Source organism: Dipodomys ordii, unplaced genomic scaffold, assembly GCF_000151885.1.
Source record: "Dipodomys ordii isolate 6190 unplaced genomic scaffold, Dord_2.0 Scaffold32, whole genome shotgun sequence".
Taxonomy (NCBI): Eukaryota; Metazoa; Chordata; class Mammalia; order Rodentia; family Heteromyidae; genus Dipodomys; species Dipodomys ordii.
In genome coordinates, this window is record NW_012267248.1 from 3,013,742 (window position 1) to 3,025,045 (window position 11,304).

General features: G+C 41.3%; 1 protein-coding gene and 1 long non-coding RNA gene across 2 annotated transcripts in view; one reads left to right on the forward strand and one right to left on the reverse strand.

Annotated features, from left to right (window-relative positions):
- Positions 1-7,922, forward strand: part of LOC105985970 — a 27,234-nt gene extending 19,312 nt beyond the window's left edge. Inside the window, exon 2 of the long non-coding RNA XR_001175088.1 lies at positions 7,281-7,922. This is a non-coding gene — a long non-coding RNA (uncharacterized LOC105985970). The remainder of the gene's footprint in view (positions 1-7,280) is intronic.
- Positions 375-11,304, reverse strand: part of Serpinb6 (serpin peptidase inhibitor, clade B (ovalbumin), member 6) — a 22,927-nt gene continuing 11,997 nt past the window's right edge. Inside the window, exons 4-7 of the mRNA XM_013016687.1 lie at positions 7,919-8,036; positions 5,319-5,461; positions 1,204-1,359; positions 375-913 (exon numbers count right to left, since the gene is read on the reverse strand). Of these exons, the coding sequence (XP_012872141.1) occupies positions 512-913; positions 1,204-1,359; positions 5,319-5,461; positions 7,919-8,036 (819 nt within the window). The 3' untranslated portion in view covers positions 375-511. The remainder of the gene's footprint in view (positions 914-1,203; positions 1,360-5,318; positions 5,462-7,918; positions 8,037-11,304) is intronic.

An 11,304-nucleotide genomic window follows, 5' to 3' on the forward strand; every position in this document is an offset into this window, starting at 1 on the left:
TGCACTTCTGTAAAACAATTTTTTAGTTACCATTCCTAAAATAAACTTAAATTAGCCTAACTGTCCTGTGATGGTACGACCTTCTTTGGACTGAGTCCTCTAAATTTCAGGTGCATTTTGTTCAAAACTAGGTTAGAATATTTAATCTAAATATTCCAAGTATGGAGCACCCAGCATCTCAATGTTGGAAGGTTTTAGTTACTTGAAATCATTGTAAACAGTAACAAAAGAGGACTAAATAATGCTGGGTGCCAGTGGCTCATATCTGTTCATTCTACTTACTTGGGAAGCTGTGACTGGGAGGATTGTGACTAGAGAGTTGAAGGGGTGATTTCAGATCCTAGAAAAGCACCTCACATTCAGACACACAGACCCACAGTTCTGAGGGTGTGATCCCACCCCATAAGGCTCTTTATTTCTTAATGATCGTGACACTAAGAAGGGCACTTGGGTCATAGGCACACAGGAGTGGATGCAAGGTAGAGGTCTACACAGAGTGACAACCCTTTTCTCATGGAGAGGCAAACCGGCCGCAGAACAGAATCCCCTTGGTCTTGCTATGCTGAATGAAGAAAAGGAAAGGGCGATTGGCATAGAAGCGAGCGGTGAACATGCAGCGCATCATCATGATGGCGGCTGTGGCAGCCACCGCCTCTGTACCCTCCTCATTGACCTCAACAAAAGACTTGTGCACAACTTTGGACAGATACAGATCTCTCTTGGAAGACATTCCAGAAAAGTCTGCCTTGCCCTCCTCAAAGGCATCGGCCATGCCCATACTGCTCAGGACATCCTTCATGTCGTAATTCTCTTCCAGTTTAAACCGAGGGAGTGAAACCTCCACCTCCTCTTCATCCATGTTATCCGGCATTGTCCACTCTACAAATTTCTCATAAGTGATTTCCTTTTCCACCTAGAAGATAGTTAAAATATTTTGAGTCTCAGAACAGTGCTGTCACACATGTCACATGTAAGAAATATGTATGGTCTGCAAAGGACAGGGCTGGCCTGGCCATGGTGGGACATTGTATCAGGCTATTAAGTGGTTTAGTGCTTGGCTACCATGCTCAAGACCCTATGTTCCAGCCCCAGCATCACAAATAAACAGAGAAAACAATTTAAATAAGCTAACTGGGACCCAGCAAGGCAAGGGCTGCTGCAGAAGACACTAAAATGGCACCATTAAGATTTGGCCCCCATTACCGTGTTCAAATCGATGTGTTCATCTGGAAGCATGATGATCATATTCAGCTCCTCGCCTACATAAGGAAGCACCAGAATCCTGGTGAAAATTTCTCCTATGTAAGTCTGCTTAAAAGTAGACTTTATAAACATCATTTGCACAGGTTTCTGCTCATTCTGCAAAGGAAAACAATAAGCAAATTGAAACAAGACACGACTGACATACTGTACTAAAAAGGAATCAGACTTGAGCCCCTTAAACACTTTCTTGTTATGCTTCCAGAAATCCTCATCCAACTTTTTCAACCTCTGCTATGATTCAGACTCCAAGGCTCAAGTGTCTCTCAAAAGGCTTGGTTCTCTGAGTACTGCTATTGGTAGGTAATGGAACTTCTATGAGGCAGGGCCTAATAGGCATTTAGGTCTTTTAGAGTACTGCTGAAAGGGACTGTGGGACCTTGGCTTCTTTTACTTCCTGACTGGAGGTAAATAGTTTCACTCGACCACAAGCTCCCACTACTACCATCTAACACCTCTAACAGGCCTAAAAGCAATGACTGTGCCTTATCAGGGACTAGAACTCTAAAACTCAGCTCAGATAAGTCTTTTATAAAGTTGATTATCACAGGACTTGTCATAGTGATAGAATGCTGATGAATGCAACCTCCACTTAGGGTGCCAACATTTCTGTTCTCTTGGTAATTTCAATTAAGTATCATGACTTTCAGCATGATTCCAAACTCCACATTTCTAGCCTGGATATCTCCCCGGGACTCTAGACCCTATATTTTACTGACTCCTTGACTCTTATGTGTGGACATAAAAGAAAGCTGCAAAAAGAACCACAGGCTCTTTACTTTCCAAATCTTTTCTACAGTTTCACCCAACCAGTGGATGGTGATGCTATCTTTCCAGAGGTCAAAAGCCATGACATGTCCTTTAACTCTCTCTTACCCTACCCTAATCTGACTCATTAACAAATTATATGGGCACTTCCTTATTTATTTGTTTGTTTATGCTTGTACTAGAGCTTAAACCCAGGGTTCCATGCACTTGCTTGGCTTTTTTACTCAAGGCTGGCACTCTACCACCAAACCCACATCTCTACTTCTAGCTTTTTGCTGGTTAATTGGAGAGAAGAGTCTCTTGGGTTTCTCTATTGGGGCTGGCTTTGAATTGCAATCCTCAGATCTCAGCCTCCTGAGTAGCTAGGGTTAGAGGCGTGAGCCAGCGATAACCAGATGAAGTAGTGGTTAAAATTACCTGGATTAGCAACAAGAGCTTGTTCTCTATTCTTCATCCATCTGGCCTCCTACCATTCTGCCTTTGCTGGTCTGCTACTATCTCAAGGCTTCTTGGGAGTCCATAGGGTATCAGGTTCTTTCCATCTTTCCACTATAACTCATCCTTTCCCTTCTTCTCAGCTTACATATCACCTTGATGGTGAAGGCTCTCTCAGCAGCTCTTCTCCGTAACTGCACCTTCCAGCACAACTTCCTGCCCATCTTTTGTGTGGCTCTGAAGCACTTAGCACCACCTAATAACTGCCACTCTCTCCTTCCTGGAAAAGGTCAGCTTTACAAGGACAGGCATGTTTAGCTGGGTAATGCCTGGTAAAGAACAGACATCTACTCAACTTCTACTGACTAAATAAATAAACCAATGATTGGCAGAATTAAAAAAGAAACTGCATTTGTCACCAATATGTGCCAGACACACAGTGAGAAAGATCAGAGGACAGTGACCACATGCTATCCAACAATCCTCCATGGCTCCTGATCCTCTCTAGTTTAATTCTAGAAATTTCTGTTTAGGTACTGAATGCCATGTGACTTTATGAGCCCCAGGTCTCTGACAGTCTGCCCTTCATTCTGTATTGACTAGAACAAACCAAAGGTATTATTTTGTTACTGTTCTATTTCAGCTTTCTCTAACTTGCCTGAACTACCCGTAGGCAGAACAGCTCCCATCCTTGGCTCCCTTGTCCCGTCCTTGACCAACAGTTGGCATGCTTTCTCCATAACTGGCAAGAAAGTAATTTCTAGCTCTGTGACCCACACACTTCCTGCCACAACTACTCCAACCTGCTATTACAGAATATGTAAGTAGATACGTATGAGTGTGTTACAAGATAAATTCATCTGATAAAACAAATCATGTAGTCAATATCCACTACAGCCCCATCCCCAGCCCCAACTACAGAGACAGAAAGTAAGACATGCTTCCTCACCATCCTGCACCCAGTAAAAGCCAAATGAAATAGTTCCACAATTCAGTCTATGTAATACTCTGGGCATCATGCAGAACTACCAAAGGAGAAGGCTTTTTGCTCTCTGGCACATGTCCTTCCCCCTGGACTGTGGAAGCAGTACATGAGGAAGAAGGCCCTGTGATGGTGATGGCAATAAAGTAAAGCCAATTTCCAAGAGCATCGCTTGGGGCTAAGTCAATCCCAGGCTGCACTCAGCTCCATACCTTTCTGAGTTCAACTTGAAGAGTTAAAAATGGCTTCGTTTCAAAGCAGTAACCCTTCTGCTGCTCATATTAACCTTGGGCCCACCTGAATTTCAGAAACCGTCTTGTTTGTGCTGAAATTGCTAAACCATAGATTACTTGAACAAAGCTACTCTGAAGTCAGGCCCTACTTTGTACTATAGCTGGCCTTGGGTCCCCACAAACTTCAGGAGATGACCAAGCTGGCCCAAGATAAACAGACCACCAATTACTCCCTGCTAAGCTTTAACTGCTCTGGAATGTCCAGATGGCCCATTAAGACCCAGCCAGTTTGATAACTCCCTACTACCTCTTTATCACCTTGGAATGCCCTGCTGATGCCTCTAGTTGCTGTAAATTTGTCAGTCTGTGATTTTTTTTTCTCCTTCTCCTTTTGTAACTTTGTAGTTTTTGTCTTTATAAACCCTGTGACATTTCAGCTTGGGGCTCTCCTCCTAAGCTCCGCTGAGTCGGTGTGTAGGACGAGGCCCGAGCTGCAGCCCGCCTGAATAAAGCCTTGCTTTTGCATTTCGGAACGTCTGACTCTCGGTGGTCTTCTTGGTGGGGTCCTGTGACGGAGGTACAACAAACTATCTGGAGCTTCTATTGCTCCCAGTTGAATGAAGTCCTAACCTATATCTTGTTAAATAGCAATTTCAAAGAGAGAAAAAGTTTTCTCAGGAGAAAACAGAATGGTTCATTTCAGAATAAAGACTGAAACAAAACTCCTTTCTTGAGAAACTGGAGGGTTCAGATTCAAGTTGGCTTGAGAGATCTAAGTTAGGGTCAGAGATTCAGAATACACTGTAATTAATCTAGTGTCTGCTTTGGTGTCCCTTTGGGAACACAAAAAAAAAACTGTAAAGATTAAAAAAAAATTAACTTGATTCAGCCAGAGAAACACACCATCTTCCAAACCATCTTCCAAACAGAAGATGGTTAAACTCAGACTAGCCTGAGTACATGTCCCTTTGTTTGCTTATTTGTAAACAAAAATCTGTATTTATACTACCCTTATTATCAAAACAAGACTGAAGATGATCATTCATTATTTCAGTATGTACAGGGCAGCAATGCCAAGCACACAGAAGACAGCCATCTGTCTTGGGCAGTTTTCTGCTGGATAAGAAAGGCATTCATCCATTGTGATGTCTCATGGGAACCAGCAGTAATGTGGTGACAGTTGGGAGGAGGAGCCAAACCTGGATGGAGCTTATAGCAGATACTACTGGGAAGAAAGCAATGTGTCAAGACTCAGGGAATGTGCAGAACTGGGCAGGTTCTGAGCACACAAAGAATCTTGCTCACTACATTTAAAGTTTAAACTTTATCTCAAAAGCTTTGAGGAGCCTAGAAAGATCTAAAGTAAGCCTGATAACTACCTCATCAGATTTGCCTTGTGGACAGATACATAGACAACTGTAAGGCCAGAGACAGTAGAGGAGACTGACCAAAAGTGTGCTCCCACTGGTGGTAACATATAAATGGAGAAAGGCCCTAAGGCTTGGGCAGTCCCTGCTGCTGCACTGCCAAGTCCAGGTAAAAGCATAGGTTAAGAAGGCAGGCTGCTCATGAGTGTCAGAAAGCAACACAAGCAAGGGAACTATGTCCAGAAGTCCCCTGTGTTCCTGCACAATATTCACCTTGCTGATTTTAAATGGCCTCTCCTGGGTCCGCTCTTTGTCAAATGAACGCTTCCAGTTTCCTTTGAAGTAGATGGCATTCACGAGAACCAGTCTGGTGTTTGAATTCACTGAAGCTGGAGACAGCAACTCTGTAATTTTATCTGAAAGGAAAAATTAAAGAGCCAGTTAGCTAAAAGTTTGCTAAAGATGGCACAAAGGGGCCATTTCCTTGCATAATTAAGAAAAGGGAAGAGCCAGGCACTACTGGCTCAACGCCTGTAATTCTACTCAGGAGGCTAAGATCTGAGGATCACAGTTAGAAGCCAGCCCAAGCAGGAAAATCTGTGAGACTTTACCTCCAAATAACCACCAGAAAACTAGAAGTAGAGCTATGGCTCAAAGTGATAAAGTGCTAGCCTTGAGCAAAAAAGCTCAGGGTCAGTGAATGCCAGGCCCTGAGTTCAAGCCCATGACTAACAGAAAAAAAAAACAAAAAAACAGGGATGAAGAGTTTTACCATCACAGGAAGGAGATAATATCCTTTAAAAAAAAAGAAAAAGAAAAAGATAAAGCAAAAAAGAAATAGTAACTTTAAAATTGTGGTAAAAAAGGACCAGTTTGAATAAAACACAAAAAAGAATGCATAGATGTTAATATTTACATGATGAGTTTATAACACATGAACTTGAATGAAAAAACTTGTACCCATAAAGAAAGAAACTTAAAGATTGTTTTAAAAATGAATAGTTGGGGGCTGGGAAGGTGGCTCAGTGGTAGAGCGCTTGCCTTGCATGCATGAGGCCCTGGGTTCAATTCCTCAGCACCACAAAAGCAAAAAGAAAAAAGCTGGAAGTGGCACTGTGGCTCAAGTGGTGAGCGCTAGCCTTGAGCTGAAGAGCTGAGGGAGAGCACCCAGAGTTCAGGCCCCACGACCGGACCAAAAAAAAAAAAAAATGAATAGTTGGGGAAAGAAATGATGAAAGGAATGATTCTAATCAAGATTACTATACACATAAATGGACATGCTAAACTGAAACTCCCTTGTACAACCATTAGAAGATAATAACATTTTTAAAAAGTTTCAGTAGGTAATTGTGTTCATAATGATTTAAACATTACATGATGTATGCATGTATGGAAATTCGCATATTACTCAATAAGTATGTACAATTTGTTTTATGTACCAGTTAAAGCAGTGAGTTTAAATTTTTGAAAGATGAGTCATTCTCCCTGTATAAGGTAAGCTAATTAAAAAATAATTTTAAAAGATATGAAAGCAACTTAAACTAGCAAGAGTCAAAATATAATTAGTTATAAGAAGTTTGTTAGAAACCACTGGTAGGGCTGGGAAGGTGGCTCAGTGGTAGAGTGCTTGCCTCACATGCATGAGGCCTGGGGTTTGACTTCTCAGTATCACATAAGCAGAAAAAGCCAGAAGTGGTGCTGTGGCTCAAGTGGTAGAATGCTAGTCTTGAGCTAAAGAGCTGAGGGACAGCGCCCAGGCCCAGAAATCAGGCCCCATGAGTGACAAAACAGAAAAATAGAAACCATTAGTAAAGTAGGACTGGCCAGCCACCGGCAGCAAGGCAAGAGAGGTGTGGAGCCTGAGCGTCACTGCAGAGACAGCTCTAGAAGCAGAATACAAACGTCTTTATGTCACTGTGGAAAGAAAGACTAGTCAAAAGAAATAGTGTGGATTGTTCTGGAGTATGAAACATTAAGAGATATCAGAAACACACTAGGAATGCACAGTAGAAAAAGCTAGAGAAAATGTCAGAGACAATACTTCAGAAGCAGATGTGTAAAGTTGTCAGATACTTTGAGAAAAAAAAAGTCGTACCTGTTTATATTTAATGTTCTTGTGAAGTAATCAACAATGGGATGGACTAAACTACTACTAAAAATAGAGCAGCAGAATAGAGTCTTTTCCTCAGCCGAGAGCAGACATGTGTCTGAGCTGTGCCCCGTTTCTCTACACAGACTTCGTTTTCCACATCTGCACTCCAGAAAGATGGCCCAGAGCAGATATACTACTCAGATAAGTACTTCGATGAGCACTATAAGTATCCGCATGTCATGTTACCCAGAGAACTTTCTAAACAAGTACCCAAAACTCATCTGAAGAGGAGTGGAGGAGGCCTGGTGTCCAACAGAGTCTTGGCTGGGTTCATTTCATGATCCATGAGCCAGAACCCCATATTCTTCTCTTTAGATGACCTCTTCCAAAAGAGCAACAAAAATGAAGTCTATCTGGGATCAGAAGTTAAATCTTGTTCAAATGTATGTGTATATATAAAGGTATTATTCAGTGAATACTTGAAAAAAATTCATCAATACCTGTGCAATGAGTTGTATTCTTCACAGCAACAGAGCTCAGTTAAATGTAACTGCAAGTAGGTTATTGTATGGTGTTTAAAATTTCTTCTAGTTGTTTTTTTTCTCATAATATGAGTGCCTGTTATTTTTGTTAAATAAAGTTTGTATGTTGCATTTAAAAAATAGAGCAACCGGATGGGGGCCAGGAGTGTGGCTCAGTGGACAAGCATGTGTTCCCCATGCTCTAAGCCCTAGCTTCAATTCCCAGCACCCAAATAAAATAAAATGATATCTTTTTTTACCTTCTGTCTTTTTGGCTACCCAGCTGTTTATATGTTTTCGGGACTCCTCTGCATCACTGACAAAGTCAAGCTCCTCCATCTCAGCTTGGTAGAATTTGTAGCAGGAATCTTTAAAAGGCTAAACACAGAACAACGTAAATGCAGGGCTATGAAAATGGACATTAACAACATATTCTTTACATACCAAAGTGACAAATGAAGCACTGATAATTTACAGATGTAATTTACAAATAAGTATGAGGAACAAACATAAAAACTGCTCAGTTTGCAGTGTCATTTGGGGTCTGTTTTGTTGGAGTGTTGGGAATCAATACCAAGGTCTTTCTTGCACTGTTAGGCAGGTGTTCCAACAGGGAGCTATGTTGCAGCCCTCAATTTTTTAAAAAGAAGATCTCTCTTTATGGCCTAAGCTAGCCTTGAACTCTTAATCCTCCCACCTCAAACTTCTAAATGCTGGGAATACAGATATGTACAACTATCCCAGGTTTGAGCTATTTAATTTTAGTTTATGAACAAAGATAGTTGTCTCAATATCAATAAAACTTCACAGACCACTGGATCTTGAGGGAGTAGCTGAGGCTCAAAGAAGCAACTGTGGGGATCCTGAGGTGCAGTAATTCAAGAGTGTCACTCTGATAAACCACAGCAGGGGCTAAGTGAGGGTTAATCCTGCAAGAGCTCTGCACTCCTACACTGCAGCAACCAACTTAGCAGGATGTGGGGAAATGAGCAAGTCTGCACCAGACTTTCCACTATGCCTTCCTGTGGTGGTAAAAACATTATAAATCTGCACCATCCAAACCCAGGTCACCTGTGACCATATAGCACATGGGACACAATCATGTAGCTACGAAGATGCATATTATATTTTAACTATGGTAGAAGTTAAATAGCTATGCATCTCATAGTTACTATTTGAATGGCTGTTTAGTTGAGCTTCTGTTTCTCAAAATACTTTTCAGGGTTGGGGATTATAGCGAGTACTTGCCTAACATGCTCAAGGCATGTTAGGGTTTGACCCTCTGCAGTGAAAATTTTTTTTAAAAATAGTTCAACTATTTTGATGATATAGTCTATGAAATAATAATGATTACCTAAATCCTGCCATATTAAAGGAGAATTTTTTCTATGTGCCAGGACTAGGGCTTGAACTTGGGGCCTGGGCACTGCCCTTGGCTTTTTTTCTTAAGGCTCATGTTCTACCACTTGAGCACAGCTCCATTTCCAAATTTTGGAGGTTAATTGGAGATAAGAGTCTCATAAACTTTTCTGCCTGAGCTGGCTTTAAACTCAGAGTTCAATTCCAAGTAGCCAGGTTTGTAGGTGTGAGTCTCCAGTACCCTGCTTAAAGAAGGAAATTTGAATGAATAGAAATGGGTTCCAATAGCTCATTGACAACATTGTGAAATTATTTTGTAATATCTGAGTTGCTATTCATTGGCAGAAAGTTAGAAAAACCCCAGACAAAGGCTGCCAGTAGTCAGCTTTTGTCCCTTCTCCATCCTTGCTAAAAAGCAAAAGAAATCTCTCCCTCAGTCAAGTTTACCAAGCTGGCAGCTTTGCAGAAGGCTGCTGACAACCTTTAGGCTCATCACCAGCTGCACTAAGTTGCTGTATTAGTCAGAAGCTTATAATAAAAATAACTTCTGTAATAGTGTCAATAGCATTGATAGTATAAGTCATGCTGACCAAGTCAAGATTATGTTTTGCCTATGCTCCCGTGATTCAAATCTATGTTTTTTTTTTTGCTATGTTTTGCTTCTGTAACCTTGCTGGCTTGGCTCAGTAACAGGGCCTTAAGCCCACCAATTGAAGACCACCACCAAGTGGTCCCACTATGGGCAGCCTATTCCAAATTATTACGTATGATATTTACCATAAAGAACAAATGAATTTAAAGGTCATATAACTGTAACCAATGAAAATGTGCCAAACCTGCCTTGCATGGCTCATCTATGTAACTCTATGTAACCTTCCCCTTAAAAACCACAGCTTGAGGACTGCTCGGGGTCACAGTCACAGCTCCCGAGTCCGTGCTGCGTCCCTGGCTGGTCAGCTATCCACTTCCCCAATAAATTAATCTTTTTACATAAGACTGTCTCTGGGTGGTGGACTCTAGTGGTATGTAAAATCGCACCGGGAGGAATGTGGAATCCCCTCCCTCGGACCCCATAACAATTTGCCAAATTTCTTCAAAACAGCTTATGACATATTTAATTCCTCATTTGAGAACATTCTAATAATATAGGATTTTTCACTTCTCCTTTAGTACAGCTTGGGAGCAAGTATGCAATACTTGCATCAAGCAACACAAGTTGTTTGATTATAAGCTGTGTGGTCCTAGATGCTTAGCTGGCTGGTTTCTATACCTCAGAAGGTCACTATGAGGTCCAGATAGATGGTTTTCATTATTGTTACTTTATGTAACATTTCTGACTTCTCTGTAAGCTTCAAGCACTGTAATGGTGAACTTCATAGATCATTTCCTTTACTCCTTACATAGTTCATGCTGTTCTAACTACACTAATTGGCATTTGAAAAGGTTTTTCTGTTTGTTTCTTCGTTTGTGCTGGTACCAGGACTTGAACTTAGGCCTAGGTTTCCACTTGGCTTTCTTGCTTATGGCTCCTGTTCATTTCTTACTCATTTTGCCACTTGAGCCACACGTCCAGCACAATTTTTTGCTGGTTACTTGGAGCTCAAATCTGCCTGTGCTGACTTTAAACCATAATCCATTAATCTCAGCCTCCTGAGTAGCTCGGATTATAGGTATAAGCCACTAGTACTAGAAGAAATTAAGAAAGAAAGAAGAAGGAAGGATGGAAGGAAGGAAGGAAAAAAGAAATGAAAGGAAAAAGAGAAAGGAAGGAAAGAAGGAAGGATGGGGGGGGAGAAATAAAAATTTTTTCCTTTGGGCAAGTCCTAATGCTTGAATTCAGGGCCTGGACACTGTCCCTGAGCTGTTTTTTTTTTTTTTTGCTCAAGACTAGCACTCTACCACTTGAACCACAGCTCTACTTACAGCTTTTTTTGGTAGTTTTACTGCAGATAAGTGTCTCAGGGACTTCCCTGCCTGGGCTGGCTTTGAACCACAATCCTCAGATCTCAGCCTCCTGAGTATCTAAGATTACAGATGCGAACCACTGATGCCCAGCTAGGAAAACATTTTTAAAAACAAAAAAGAAAAAAACACTACTATACAGACCTTGCCAATACTTGACCTCATACTTTACTACATTCATTTTATATCACTTAGTTTTAAAACAACGAATGTAAAGTCTAAAATGGATTCAAAAATGAATGATAATCACAGAAAAAAAAAAGATTGAGGGCTGGGAAGGTGGCTCAGTGGTAGAGTGCTTGCCTTGCATGCCTGAGGCCCTGGG